The sequence below is a fragment of the Vanessa cardui genome, chromosome 11 (genome assembly GCF_905220365.1).
Source record: "Vanessa cardui chromosome 11, ilVanCard2.1, whole genome shotgun sequence".
Lineage (NCBI taxonomy): Eukaryota > Metazoa > Arthropoda > Insecta > Lepidoptera > Nymphalidae > Vanessa > Vanessa cardui.
Window position 1 is genome coordinate 12,382,469 of NC_061133.1, and position 15,989 is coordinate 12,398,457.

Here is a 15,989-nt window from a genome sequence, read left to right on the forward strand (position 1 = left end):
GGCGTAGTAAGGACAAGTGTCCTTAATGATAGAAATAATCTCGTTAAAGCGAATAATTGCTTTACTAAATAATTGATAATGTAATGTTATAAAATAGAAATAATTTATGATCTAATTACGTTAGTTTTACGAAATATAATGTCTGGTTAACATTCACGTATAACACCTGTTTGGCGTAATGTCAGTAGCTAAGCGATTGTTGTTATGCTATTTTAAAGCATGCTGCTGTTAGTATTGATGCAGTTTTTATTGACTCGCTTTTATCAATGTAATGTGATGTTATATGTCTATACACTTTTTTCAATAAACGGGCTATCAAACGAAAAAATATTGCTTCAATTCGAACTCGAGAAAGAATCAAGAGAATAGTATTATTAACTGTTTCTTCAATTGAACTCTTCACCTTTATAATATTAGCATAGATTAATTATGAATAGGTGACTGACTTGAAATATGTTTTGCATTACATGATGTGCCTTATACCGAAATGTCAATATGATTCGATATCCGCCCATAAAAGGTTGTATCTAAATGTTAAGGTAATAATTCTGTTTAAAAATATGTGACATTAGAATATCATACATACAACAAATAATAGGTAAATGTAAAAAAATACCAAAATAATCATGTGTATTGCTTTCAAATTTTTCAATAATTTGACAGCGTTTACGTAACATTTAGAAACCATATTTAATGTAATAAGGTTTCGATTTAAAACATTTTACGTAAATTAGGTAAACACAAGTTTGTAGGTATCTCCTTGTACAACATATATTTATAGCTTACGCAAAGGTGCAAATGCGTATAGCTTTGTTGTCGAATTTCAAATTTCCGGTACGATTTGTGTTCGCACCGTGGAATTTTAAGTGGTCCATACTCGTAAAATTAACCGGTCCCTAATGTCTGGGAATGAATGGACAGGAATTTTAAAAAGCGTCTGCACTCGGTAGACAGATTTGGTAATCAAATTTTGTGTGAAATCAATGAATGTATTGGTTCATTGTTTAAATAAATTATACAACGACAGACTTCTTGGCATATATGCTCTTTACAATTGTCGTTAAGGTTTTCTGTTATACTTAGAAATAATTTATTTCTTACTTACCACTCTTTTATTCTAGTGCCCTGTTGATTTTTTCTAAGTTGAAAATGTTTTTATATAGGGCTGATAAATTAACGTTACGATAGTAGCGATAAGCTGTAGTTTCTGTTGCTCATCCTTCATCACTATTGATTGGAGGGGTGGCTGTTACGGGGATACTGTTCTCTAATCGTGTGAAACTCAGTAAAGATATTCAGTCACACGTCAACATTCTCTTACAACCTCGTGAAGCTGTCAAATCGTCACATCGCTAATGGGGGTCTGTCATCGGCTCGACCCCTTTAAACTCGCGTTTCCTGTCGTCCAAATGTTATTTTGAGACGGATATACTTAAGTGCTTAGAATACTGCGGTTTGTGGATAGGAACGTGACTTTCTTGTCTTTACGTGGCAGATGTCTGGCGTGGATGACAATAAATTTTAAATATTTTCTAAATGTGTGTCGCCCCGCTCTCTGATAATCGATTTACGATAACTTGTCCAGCGTCAACTCTTTTTAACCCACCCGCATGGTTTCCCTTGATTTATAATAAAGTTCAAATGTAAGTTAAGTTTGTGGTTCAAGATTTGATTGTTATTTACGACACAATCTGTTTTTTATTAACTTATTACTTATGCAGAGGGTTTCCTATTATTATTAAAAGTACATTTTGGGAACATTTTGTCTCTTAATTTTTAAGTATTTTAAATCGTATTATTTAATATAAAAATGCAGTGTTAATGAGCTTGTAATTCTTTTGTTGCTTTTGAAATCATAATATAAAACATAATATTTTATAATCTTGTTAAAGATTACAAGGTGATTGAAGTCAGCCTCACTGTCATCATGGGGCCCACTTAAAAAGATATCAGACAATACAAAAACATGGCTAAAACAGTAGTATCGTGGGCGTTGAACTAAGTAGTGTGGCTCCAAATGACCGTAGTTTGTTTTAACTACGTACTTCCGCCAAATGACTGGTGGCGTGACACATTGTTCGATAGTCATGGTGCGGTCATAATTACAGGGCGCTATAGAAGGCTGCGCAAACGGTTTATTGTAATCTGGAACAGTCAGCATTAGGTAACGATACTATTAAACTTTTGTTTTGTATGAAGAACATATCATCCGTTTTAAAAACGTTGGTCAACATCAGATACTCTTATACGATTTAATACTGAACGCTCATTGGTTGCGTATTGCGCCACTGGCTGCTTCTGACCAATGATATTCAGATTAAATTTAGTTGGTATCTTGTAACCTAATATGAAAACAAAACAATGTTTTGAATTTTAAATTATAAAAATATTCACGGTTACGTAAAATTCTTCGTATTCTATATTTGAAAATCAACTAAACCACATTCTTCATCTTTGCTTCGGGGAAGTTCTCCGATTAACATATGTTTCCTTTAGATATTGTCAGACGTTCATTTTTTCGAAGTGGATGTTAATTCTTCTGAAAAATAGGCGGAAAGGCGTTTAGTCATACATTTTTTCTCAACACAGATTATCAATAATCATTAGCGAGTTAAAAGGAGAGTATAGTGTGTGAATTGTTGAGTTGTATTTTAGATTTTTAAGCTCACTGATGACTCATTTATTTACTATAGAAGAAATCACTCAAATCAAATAACGACTGTAACATATACCTACCTAATATGATTATTGGAAGATCGTACGTCAAATGACTTACTTTTTCTTTCGCGTTTTCTTCTTTGGACTTGATCACTATATTTTGCAATTTGTGCGGAAGTACATCGGTTGATCTCGTCGTGTCGTTGTATCTCCTCCCATATCCTGCGGCCGGAAGTGTGCGGATGTTGCGTCATCGACGGAAATAGACGCCCTCTGTGTCACGCGTGTCGTCACCACAATCGTCATTGTCGACAAACTGCTCCTGTTCTACGCCTGTATACTAGATTTTAATTTCACTTTTCGAACGGTGATAAATTTTTAATAATTCATTTCATATCAAAATTGATCAATATAGATCATATTCTGTACAAATAAGTGTCAAGTAAAATATTGCTTTTTTATTACGAGTAATATTTTAGCCTCGTTTACAAGTAAGCCCACTTAATGACAGAGGAAATAGCTGCCATTAAATAATTTTCAGTTCTCGTACGGTGTGTGCTTAACTACAAATTAGGGCTCTTCACTAATATGTGGAAACAAAAAACTTAACGGCTGTTATTTATCACGGAAAGTTGATTTTACTTTTGTATTATTTCCGAACGGAAACAAACCAAAGATTTCTGCGATATATCCATCCCGTTCAGCCCAATCTACAGAGCCGTTCCCTCTTCCATTTCCGTGCCAGATATTGTTGTAATATTTCACGCTATACGCGGGCTACACGGTCGAAAATAAAGTTGAGTGTTTGATGTAAACATTTCGACTACGGTCAATATTTACGATCGTGTCGAACACTTAATCAACGGCAGGAAGATGTTTACTGTCCGCTCATATTTTAGTCCAATCAAAATATGGTAATGCCTGGTTTGGTGCAGCGTCTTTTTGCAGAATCAATTTGTCTTCGTGCTATTTATGGCCATGCTTTCCCAATTAACTGCCAATTCGGTGGCTTCGATTATTTCGCATTAAATGTGCGGACGACTCCCGCATCCGGTGATTACGTCTGGCGCATAATTTGTGATGCGCCAGCGCCGAACTGCACATCCTACACATTGATTTTTGTTAGATAAAAAATGGAAGGGTTCGTTCCGGCGCATTCGTTATTACTTAGTCGCAGGCCATTTGTTTGCTTTTATTTTAGCACTCAGTGCTTTGCACCTGTACGAGTTTTTTTGTTGATATTTCTAGTCGGTGTTAAATAAGTTTTTTTTTATTACAAATTTATGCATACATGCACGTTCTTGTTTAAATAAAACTTTGACCCGTTTTAAAGTAAATAATAATTTTAAAATAAATTTTATAAGTTCTTCGGCTAACTAATTCTAGTAAGTTTTGCATCATGACGTTTATTAACGATCGATAGTAAATGGTAATGCGATAATATTTTATTATGTCCGCTTACAGAGATCCCGAGCATCGCCGGTATCGTCAGGCTCGTGCCGGCGACCGGATGCGACACTGGCCATATAATGTGGCTGCTTGATGAGCCCAATCAACCATACGAAGGTAAATCGTCAAACATTATATTTTTTGTAGAATTTTTACCTAATTTTAACTTTACTAAAACTTTCGTCGTATGTACTTTCAGATTGTGAACAGCTCCTCTGCTTTCGCTACTACAATGGCGAAGAAGACGAATGCCTTGCGGAGTCTTCGTCACTCTCACCTCGTTTTAAAGTCGATCTCAAAAAGCTGCCCTTGCGACTTAAAGAGGGCATCTCGAGGAAGAGAAGTGGTGACCAAGTGTCGCCATTCTCTTACCACAATGAGAGCTTTGAAATGAACTCAGAAAGTACACCACGAGTGGAACTCGTCAGCCCGAGCCAGGAAATCAAACATCTTAGTGAAAACGTCAATAAATGCTCAATTAGCGCTTTAGAAACTAGTGGGACTTTGAATCTCGAACAAACAAAATGTGATCATAGCAAATCTCTAGTTAGTAATAGTAATGAATCTCATTCTGTAAATAGTGAATCTCGAAACGTGGTTGATTGTAAGCCGACGTCGTCAGGTGTTAAAAAGAAATGTCCACCGCCTGTGGATACTGGCGGTGGCCAAGCATTGAATGGAGTGAAGAAAAAAACAAACATGAATATCGGATTCGAATCTCCCTCATCACCGGATACCGAGTATTATAAGATTTGGTCACCACAAAATCCGTGTAAAATTATGAAATTCGTGTATGATGTCGAGGGTGCTAATGTGCCAAATGATGCTCAAAAATCTCCAGTACCGCCACTGCCACCTAGACAATCACATAAACCTTTAGAAAGAATGCACGCTTTACCTCCGATTGTACAAAGGCATCGTAAGCCAAAAAAATTGACAAAGCCTGAGGATGCTTTTACTTTTGAACTTATAGATACTGACGAACAATTCTTCACAGATAATAATATTGCAAACTCTGCCGCGCTACAAGGAAATTTCAATGATTTCAAGCCAGGCGAATTTTATAACGGTACACAGGCACCACCTATTTCTTCAACTGCTAGCTTTTTACGAGAATGTCCACACGTTGCTCCTCTAGCGACTCCTGAGACAGATGGTAGTTTATGTGAATCAGTGTCTATGAAAATAACTAAATTAGTCGAAGATAAGAAAACAAATGATGTACCTGATAGTGCGCAAAGCGTAAGTAAGAATAATATAATGTTTATAAAAGATATAGGTCCAGACAATTACATTACAACAACGTTTGCAAGAAAAGATAAGAATGATGCGGAAAGTTTCCATTCAACGCCAAACCATGCAAAGTCTGAGGAGAAAGCTCAACATACTTTTCTTAATGATATTAGTAACCATCAGGACTTTGAAGATGATAACAGAAATCAAGTTGAAGAAAAAGAAATAACAGTTCTGAAGAGCCATAAACCTCTAACGAGGCAAAGTTCAGGTCGAGCTACACCGACTATGATGACTGCATTTTTAAATTCCTCTCATATTGATGGTCCTAGCAAAGTTGAGGAACGAGATGGAAACAATAGTCCTAATGACCCAAGTTCCTGCAATTCGTCGCATTCTACTTCGCCTGTAGATGAAAACAATAAGATAAATGTTGGCTCTTTGTTAATGAATAGAAAATATTCATGTGACAGTTCTACTCCAAAACATTCAAGCTTACCGCGACATTTATTAAAGAACCTTGGATGCGAAAGCACTCCAAAACATTCACCAAATAAAGTAAATGTTTCTAAAGACACTCCAGATAGTCCTATGAGACCACATCCGAGGGTATTGACTCGGGTTGCGGCATTAGCTGGAACAGCATCCCCGCAATGTCCGCCAACACCAACACATCACGCACGAAGACCTAGGCCAATGCCGCCACCTGACTTACATCCTCCTCCGATCCAAAACTCAGAAAATTTTGAGATGGTCGAATTTACAAATGAATTGAGAACATCAGAGATAAGATCTCCGAACCTCGAGTTTGTGAATAGTAATCATTTTACGATAGTTCACGCCGGACCACCCGACGATGTTGTACTTAGAAGACCGCCACCAGTGGATGACGGTGACGACAATGATAACGCCGTTGCTTCACCGACGCCCTTAAGGCATATGGCGGGCATAAGATTACCCTCAATACCGGAGAGAGCATCGAGACAAATGGCTTTAACTGGAGATTTTCCTGCCAATATGATTGGAGGAATAATCGAATGCGAGGAGCCTTTGCCACCTGGTGGGTACTGTAGCACATGGAATTAATTTAAAAGACATAAGTAACTTATATTTAATATAACGTTTTCTTTGTTTAGGTTGGGAGGCACGTATGGATAGTCATGGTCGCGTGTTCTATATTGACCATATTAATAGGACGACGACTTGGCAGCGTCCTGCAGCAAATGGCTGTGCACCGAGGTCGCCCGCTCCGGAAGTCCAAAGAAGACAGTTAGATAGAAGGTACATGGAAATCTATTTAAAATGCATCTAGACTACTTAAAATAATAGTCATTTATACAATTAAAATTTTGTCGTATATATGACAATGCGTAATAGGTTTGTGTCACGAAAGAGGGGAGAGAATTATAGCTTTTGGTAGATTTATACCAACAGTTTTTTGAAGTTTTTCGTATATATATATTAAAATATAAAGATCTGTACACTGGAGACAGCTCGTCCACGTTAATTTAATATTTTTTTAAATAAAATAATAAATTGACCTTTCCCTAAGTAGTCGTCTCATGCACACTAATTTATCCTGTGCGAATGAGCTTCACTCACTTGTACTAAAACATGTCGAAAACAATTTAACATGGAGGGGGGCGCCTGCTTGAGTGAATAGATCTATATCCTGGTAAAGCTCGAGATGGCCCAGTGGTTAGAACGCGTGCATCTTAACCGATGATTGCGGGTTCAAACCCAGGCAATCACCGCTGATTCATGTGCTTAATTTGTCTTTGTAATTCATCTCGTGCTCAGCGGTGAAGGAAAACATCGTGAGGAAACCTGCATGTGACAAATTTCATAGAAATTCTGCCACATGTGTATTCCAGCAACCCGAATTGGAAGAGCGTGGTGGAATATGTTCCAAACCTTCTCCTCCAAAGGGAGAGGAGGCCTTTAGCCCAGCAGTGGGAATTAACAGGCTGTTGTTGTTGTTCTGGTAAAGCTTGAATTAAGGTGTTAAACTTAAGGTGTCATGAAACGTTTCAGATACCAATCGATCCGGCGCACGATGACGCGCACGCAGCTGGGCGAGGAGGAGCGCGGCGCCAGCTCGTCCCCGCCGCCCGCCGCCGGCACGTCGCGCCCGCCCGACGCGCCGCACGCGCCGCACGCGCCGCACCCCGCCGCAGAGTTCCTCGCCAGGCCGGACTTCTACTCCATTTTGCATATGAACTTGGTAAGCCGACGCGGATTCTAAATAATTACATTCAATCGGAACAAGAGAGTCGAGATGGCCCAATGGTTAGAACGCGTGCATCTTAACGGCTATATATACGTGCTTAATTTGTGTTTATAATTCATCTCGTGCTCAGCGGTGAAGGAAAACATCGTGAGTAAACCTGCATGTGACAAATTTCATAGAAATTCTGCCACATGTGTATTCCACCAACACCAAAAACAGCGTGGTGGAATATGTTCCAAGCCCTCTCCTCAAAGGGAGAGGAGGCCTTTATCCCAGCAGTGGGAATTTACAGGCTGTTGTTGTTGGAACAAGCTGATGTCTAAAGGTAGTCAAATACGAAAGATTTAAAGTCTTGGAGTCCCTGGCGCACCAGAGGTTGGAGGCACTAAATATTATTGTACAAAATACAAATTAATTTGAACGTTTTCATTTCTGTCAGACAGATTTGTCAATATGTTTACATTTTATAGCAATAGCTTAGTGACTAATTACAGTACATCTGTAATTTGGAATATTATTATAATTTGACTACAGCTAAATATCTATCAGATAAACACATGTTACATAAAAATTGTTAACTCGTCGGAATCTCTCTTGGGCCTGTTTGTTAAGCCCACGGGCAGTTGCCCTGGTTTCTCTCCTCTAAATCAGACCCTTAGATAAAGAAAAAACTTTGACATTAAATTGATGTGATATAATTCATCGAGAGCTTGAGTTATCTATGGTTTTCATTATGGATTGGGAGAATAATTGTCACTTTGCTTGGCAAAATTGTAAATCCAAACTTTGTTTACCTCTGTTTGCAACCAGTAATTTTGTTATGCTTGTATTTCCAGGAAGCTTCGTCGCTATACAACTGCAATTCGACGCTCAAGCATATGATATCAAAGATACGCCGAGACACGTCATCGTTCGAGCGTTATCAACACAACCGGGATTTGGTGGCGCTCGTCAACATGTTCAGCGAGACTGAACGGGATCTGCCTCTGGGCTGGGACTCCAAGCTGGATCGAAACGGGAAGGTACGCTATCTTGAACATCACTTACTTGTTCCAATAGTTATTTAATTGTAAATTAAATTATATACACATTATTTACGTCATGGTTATCGACATTATACATAGGATGTTATATATTAATAAGTTTATTAAACTAAGCTTTAAGAATATTCGCGTTTATTTATCTCATGTAAGGATTATTAGGTGACCACAAAAAAATAAGCTACTAACTTATTAAGATGAGATGCGAGTTTGTAAAAATGAACAAATTGTGAGCAATAAGATTTTCAAAGAATTGCCAATGACTCGTATGCGAGCGGTATGGGAGTGGAGGATGTTATATATTAATAAGTTTAATAAACTAAGCTTTGATAGTATTCGCGTTTATTCAGCTCAAGTAAGGATTATTAGGTGACCAAAAAAAATTAGCTACTAACTTTTTAAGATGAGATACGAGTTTGTAAAAGTAAACAAATTGTAAGCAATAAGGTTTTCAAAGAATTGCCAATGACTCGTACGGTACGTCACGTATAACTTTTTAAGATGAGATACGACTTTGTAACAAAGAAAAAAATAAGTAAAAATGTAAGCAATAGGATTTTCAAAGAATTGCCAATGACTCGTATGCGAGCGGCATGGAAGGTGATGGTCCATGTAGCGTGTGCCCGCAGCGTTTCTTTGTGGACCACGTGATGCGTCGCACGACCTTCATCGACCCGCGGCTGCCGCGCGCGCCGCAGGCCGGCCCCTTCTCCCCGCTGCTGCCCCCGCGCCGCCGGCCCATAATGCCCGACCAGGTTTGGTCTTAGCGGGTTGTAGTTGCGTTCCACGGAATCTTGTGCTATCCGGAATTTATGACCGTATTCAATACCACTCAAGGTCATCTTTTAGGGCCCCAAATATTAGAGGAAAACAGATGAAATCAAATTATATATCGTCAATATTACTAACTTTTGAATATTTTTCTGAGTAATTCAATATGATTTGATGACCTCCATGGTCGAGTGGTGTGTACACCGGTTTACACTAATTATTAATTAATTTAGAAAACTAATGGTAATCTACAGATTACAATGGTAAAACTAATGAGTTTTCTATGTTGTCTTGGGTCTGGCTGTTTGTGGTACCGTCGTTACTTCTGATTTTCCATAACACAAGTGCTTTAGCTACTTACATTGGGATCAGAGTAATGTATGTGATGTTGTCTCATATTTATTTATTATTTATTATTATTTTGTCTTAAAAATTGAGGCAAGTTATTATTAATGATAAAAATAACCGTCTTGGTTTCATAATGATCCGCGATAGCACTAGGTTGCTTCGTACACGTATTGCAGGACAGCCGTTAGCCGTCCTGTACGTTTCCAGAGCATGGATGTTGTTTACGTTTGTTTTGTTTTGCACGCTGCTCAGTGTTGTGACGTCGAATGTTTTGCACGAACGAATTTATAGTTGGAAGCTATTAGTTATGTAACATAGATGTTTGCAGTATTATTGGACGTTTTTTGTTTAATTCTTTCATTTTGATTTATGATTCTTAAATGTCAAAAGATTTTTATAGCATTTTTGTATAGCCATCCGCAAATATATTTAATATTTGTATGCCTTTTTATACTTTATGTTTTTAAATGGATTATTTTGTAGTTGGCTGTTTAGTAGGTATGTTGTGTTATATTGTCTATATTGGGGGTGATTTGTGGTGCTTAGTTGTGTGTTTGGCTCGCAGGCGCCGACACCTCCGCCGCGGCCGCCGATCACGTCACTGGACGTATTCCCTCACCACATACAGCAAGAAATACCCGTTGCCTATAATGATAAGGTAAATATTAATTAATTCCAGCTCAGATTTCCAAAAATATCTTTATTTGTAACTAGTTACTTTACTTATTACTAATTCTATGAATAGGCTATTTGATAAAATCCATTTTATATTATTCAGTAGAAGGAACCCAGTAAAAGTTGAGTTTTTTATTTCTAGTGCATATTTGCTAAAAATATCATATTAAAAATTCCATATTTAAATAGCGCGCAAAAACGCTATTTGGACAATGAGACGCTGCAAGTGGGTCGGTGACGTCATTTTCCTGTATTTTAATCTATACACATAGTAGAAAAGCAAAGTTTACAAGAAAGTGACTTCATCATAAGCCCGGCCAATCAGGAACGTTTTGTATCACGTGACAAACGTTTGAAAAAATGCATTTTTATATATAGATTTTTGAATAAATTAAGTATTATTTTCAAGTTTCGTTAATAAATAACCATTTTTAAACTCATAATATACACTGATTATAATAATTCACAATTTATTTTTCGCATTGTCAAATAGCCTATTATGAGTTAGTTTAAGGTAATTATTAAACGTAGTATTTTATTTACAGCAAGTCTATAGAATATCTTCCTTCGCAAAGTAACTAACAAACTGCTACGCTCATGGGTCATGGCTAAATGACTGAACTGGATTTGATGAAATTTAGTACGAATCAAACTTGAAGGACATAGGCTAATCTAAACTACTTAATCAAAGCAATAAACAACGAATTTATAGGTCATCATTCACATAGAATGTACCATAAAATAAAACAACCATTTAGTTTCGTTATTTCATAATAGATGGCGCTGTTACCACATATATTCATATATGGAATCGTTATAGCTACTTTCATATTTCTGTCTTGAAATCTTGTCCTTAAATTAGCCTTTATATTTGTAATAGAATATAGATCCAAATTGTGAGCCTCAAACGACAAATAGCTCTAATTTAAATAATTTCTGGACCATAAAGGTCAGTTCAGCCGATCTGGCTTTATTGAGACCGAATCATCTAATTTCGGAATTGTAATATAAGGATAGGCCGATGGCATGTGGTCACTATTGCCAATTGATATCGGGGCTTATGTTACAGCCTCATATCAACCTTACATCGTCAATGTACCGCTGACCTTGGGAGCTAAGAATTGTTGTCCCCTTTGCCTGTACTGATCTGATGGTACGATGACATATACAATGGTACGTTATATTGCTGAGACCCAAGACGCTGACTTTGAGAGCTAAGAAGTGTTGTCCCCTGTACCTTTACTGATCTGATGATACGATGACATATACAATGCTACGTTATAATGCTGAGACCCAAGACAAGTGTGTACGGGCGGCAGGTGATAGCGTTCCTGCGGCAGCCGAATATCCTGTCGATCCTGAAGGAGCGCTGCGGCGGCTGCGGCGCGGCGCTGCGCGACAAGGTCAACGCGCTGCGCGTGGACGGCGCGCCCGCGCTCGCGCGCTACCAGAACGACGTGCAGTTAACCTGCCTGCTCAGGTCAGTCCACCCCACTCCACTCAGTGATGACAACTCCTACAGATTAACTAACTAACTATAACTATGAGACAACATCACATACATTACTCTGATCCCAATGTAAGTAGCTGAAGCACTTGTGTTATGGAAATCAGAAGTAACGACTGTACCACAAACACCCAGACCCAAGACAACATAGAAAACTCATGGTAATCTACATCGACTCGGCCGGGAATCGAACCCGGGACCTCAGAGTGGCGTACCCATGAAAACCGGTGTACACACCACTCGACCACGGAGGTCGTCAACTCCTACAGATTGAAATAAAACTAGTTATAACGGATTTGAATCGCGTATATTAATTATTTTTAACATCCCGACGTTTCGAGCACTTTACAGCGTTCGTGGTCACGGGTAGACTGACGAAGTCTGACTGACTGACTGAAGTGTAATCGCGAAAATATAAGACAACTCCTACAGATTTTCCCCCCCTTAGGATGAAATTCCCTCGAAAGTAAGGCTGAATATCGACTAGATCCCCTAAAGTTTTATATTCACCGCCGACCGTTTTGTTACACCGATTTTCAGAGGAAACTTAAAATATAAATGTACAATTTTAATTTAACAATTTTTTTACTTTTTATTTCTTAATTTTCTTTCCATGTGTTTTAGTTTTTTTTTAGTTTATTAGATACATTATATTCAGATCCTTTCTCATTTTCTTTAATTGTAAACCCTTAAGCTAGTCGGTCGGTTAATGGTCGAGATCGAATCGGTTATAAATCCAGGTGGAGGTCGCAGGAAAATGTTTTTCTTGTAAAAATTACGCCAATAATTATTAAAATTCCAACTTTTACTTTTGAGGAAAATGAAATTACTTAATCGGTGACCTAATTTACTGCCTAATTAGTGTTGCCTTTCTATGTCTGTTAATAGCAATAATATTCGTTTTATTAACTACAGACTTTATATGGTTATCAATACTTTAAAACATTTTATTATACTTAACGTACAGATAAAAAATGTAAATCGTTAGTAATTACACAAAATCATATTATAATTATAATACCACTTAAATTTATTATGTTGTTAAGATATTGGTACTTTCTAACGTCGAAGAGCGTTAAACCGTTGGCCTATATGCTTGATTATAATATGAGGGTATAAATACATAGTCTGAGATTGACTGGCACTATATCAGTCAGAAATACAAATTTATTGAAAACTGCTCGCTACATTTAAAGTAGATACAGTTTGAATAATTAATTTTAAGCGACTTTAGAGACTCCTAGCCTAGATCGCCTTGAGAAATTCTAAGTAAATGATCGCTTTAATAAGCAATCCCAATGTATTAAAATTGTATTTTTTACCCGTACATTTTGTATACCGTCATCGGAAGAGTGTCTAAGATACAAACTCGGCCTAGTTTAGGTGCCTGTACATTGTAAAATAAGTACGTATATACTTGTTATGTCTTCACAAGTTAAAGACACTAAATGAATACCTTATCTTTATTTATTTTATTGAAAATACGTTATTGCACAAGACACATAAGAGCAACACAAAATATTAGATACATGGTTCGCAAAGGCGGTCTTATTGCTTGTAGCGAACTCTCAAAGACAACCTTTGGTGATAGAAGTTTGGTAGACAATAGGTAAGTGCAGAAATAGACAGAGAGAAAGATATAAAAACTATAACATACAAATATTTATACCATAACTTATAATAAATATAAAGACGAGATGGCCCAGTGGTTAGAAAGCGAGCATCTAAACCGACGATTGCGGGTTTAAAACCAGGCAAGCACCAATTAATATTCATGTGCTTAATTTGTGTTTATTATTCATCTCGTGCACGGCGGTGAAGGAAAACACCGCGAGGAATCCTGCATGTGTCTAATTTCAAAGCAATTCTGCCACATATGTATTCTACCAACCCGCATTGATACAGCGTGGTGGAATATGTTCCAAACCTTCTCCTCAAAAAAGTGAGAGGAGGTCTTAGCCCAGAAGTGGGAAATGTACAGGCTGTTGTTTTAATAAATATTTCCAAAGCCCACTGAGCCAGCAACGTCGTCACTATATGACAGAAGATGATTCTATTCGCACATCGCACGCATAACAGTTCACACGTTCCAAATCGTTCACTTTGATTAACGGTTCTTTATTGTGTTGTCAAACAAATTTTTCAGAGCATGAAATTATCGTCGAAGTAGGTAATGATATGCGTCTCGCCATCCCAATTTTACTAATTTTGTTTGCATTAATGCGAATAACTCGTTTTGGTTCTGTAGATCTCTTAATTGCTCCGTTGTTTGATGTGGATTATTTTATTTAATTGTTTATTTAAAATTTCGCTCTCAGAACGTGTCTAATTGCGGAACGTCTAATCGATTTATAGCGAGTACTCTTGTGAACTAAAAATTTCCTGCCCTGCTACTCACACATTTGATACAGATTATACATCGTCAAGAGAAATGAAAGCTTTTTGTGTTGCACAGTGTACACTTACCTCAAATATTTTATAGTATATAAATAATAATTAAAGTTATTGATTTCGGGATATTTACCATGTTTTTTATTTATGTTCGGTGGAGCTCGATATTTCGACATTATCCGCGAATGTCTCATTCACGAGACTGACAAAGTAATAATAGTTATCTTATAGCAAATTAAAGTATCCTTATTGTAGAAGGAATCACCATTTTGTAAAACCGTAAATAATCTTGATAAAGATGTTAATAATGTTATAAATATTTCGATAAATATATTCGTTTGTTACTAAATTTCTGCAGCGAATCTGAATGAAGTATGGCTAAGGAATCGAAGAATAGACTATAGTTATTAACACTTAGGATTATTTTTTTGACACCTTGACTAAATCACCCTTAAAACGCGAGCTTACCCGAGGGCGGAATTTATCATAATATATGTAACTGTTTACTAGTTTCTCAAATTGTTGTTTCCTTGCAAATGTCGTACTCAGTTTGTATAAATAATATTTTAATTGATTATTATAACAATGTCAGGTACGATGTAATTTAATAACTGCTTCGCGATTCCCACGAGCTACCGTATTACATGGAGTCAGCATAATTAATTAACAGTATAATGTAATTTTTTGTAATCAGAAACTACATTTATTAAAAGCTAAAAATTTTGACGTTCAGTTCAAAATTCTGAATAAAGCAAAAGTAAATAAGACATATTTATCATAACAAATAAAGCCATTCATTAACAAATTAAAAATCAGGAAAACGTTTGTAATTTATTTGTAAATGACCACATAAGATCGAGCTGATCTACAGGTGGAAAAGTGATAGTGATAAGACTTTCTTAGATATCTAATTAACATCTTGGTATGCCATTACATACGTACGTTTCAAAAATGTCATACAAAACCAAATCAAAACGCTTGCAAGCTTTATTTGTATAAATATTTAACGTCAGTATTCATAGGCCACGTCGCGTTTTGCATTGGCCCATATTAAGAATGAAATATCAGCAGATACAGAAACGTATAACTAAAAAATTTTCCCATCACTATAAGAATAATGAACGGCACAATCCAGTCGTGTTTAATTATAGAAAATTAATTTAAACGCTCGTCTTGTTTAGTTGCATTGTTACTTGTTTTTGTCATTAGTTTTTGTGTTTTGTAAATTACAGGTTTAATGCTATTCTTATGAAGCGTCTTTAGATCGTTTACTATTGATACAATGGTTATACTTGAAATACAGATGACAACGCAAACGCTGTGATTATGTTATATTTACTTGATTAAGAACAGAGTAATTTAGTTACTCTTTTAACGAAATTTACTGTGTATTTATTTACTTGGATAAGGTTGCACATGATCTTGATTTGTGTTTAACCACGTATTCGGTTTTGAAGGAAAACTTTACGGGGACACATGCATGTACCGGAAGTAAATCTGCCACATAAATACATGATCAACGAGGCACGGGTTATACTCTAGTCTTGCATTAGAAGCAGCATGTTGAATTGCGTGTCAGCTCTTAACCATAGCCCAGTACTGAGATTTACATGACACACACACACACTTTCCCTTACTACTCATTTACGTGTAGTATTTAATTATTCTATGTGATATAGTGTAATTA

The 15,989-nt window shown here is 36.8% G+C and overlaps 1 protein-coding gene across 5 annotated transcripts in view; it reads left to right on the top strand.

The window, feature by feature from the left end:
• Positions 1 to 15,989, top strand: part of LOC124533407 (E3 ubiquitin-protein ligase HECW2) — a 106,406-nt gene that overhangs the window by 38,142 nt on the left and 52,275 nt on the right. For 4 of the 5 annotated variants that reach the window (XM_047108639.1, XM_047108640.1, XM_047108641.1 and 1 more), the window contains 8 exons: positions 4,123 to 4,224; positions 4,307 to 6,400; positions 6,477 to 6,621; positions 7,375 to 7,564; positions 8,407 to 8,592; positions 9,240 to 9,365; positions 10,295 to 10,387; positions 11,724 to 11,884. In XM_047108639.1, the coding sequence (XP_046964595.1) occupies positions 4,123 to 4,224; positions 4,307 to 6,400; positions 6,477 to 6,621; positions 7,375 to 7,564; positions 8,407 to 8,592; positions 9,240 to 9,365; positions 10,295 to 10,387; positions 11,724 to 11,884 (3,097 nt within the window). The remainder of the gene's footprint in view (positions 1 to 4,122; positions 4,225 to 4,306; positions 6,401 to 6,476; positions 6,622 to 7,374; positions 7,565 to 8,406; positions 8,593 to 9,239; positions 9,366 to 10,294; positions 10,388 to 11,723; positions 11,885 to 15,989) is intronic. The other variant, XM_047108642.1, reaches the window with a different exon arrangement.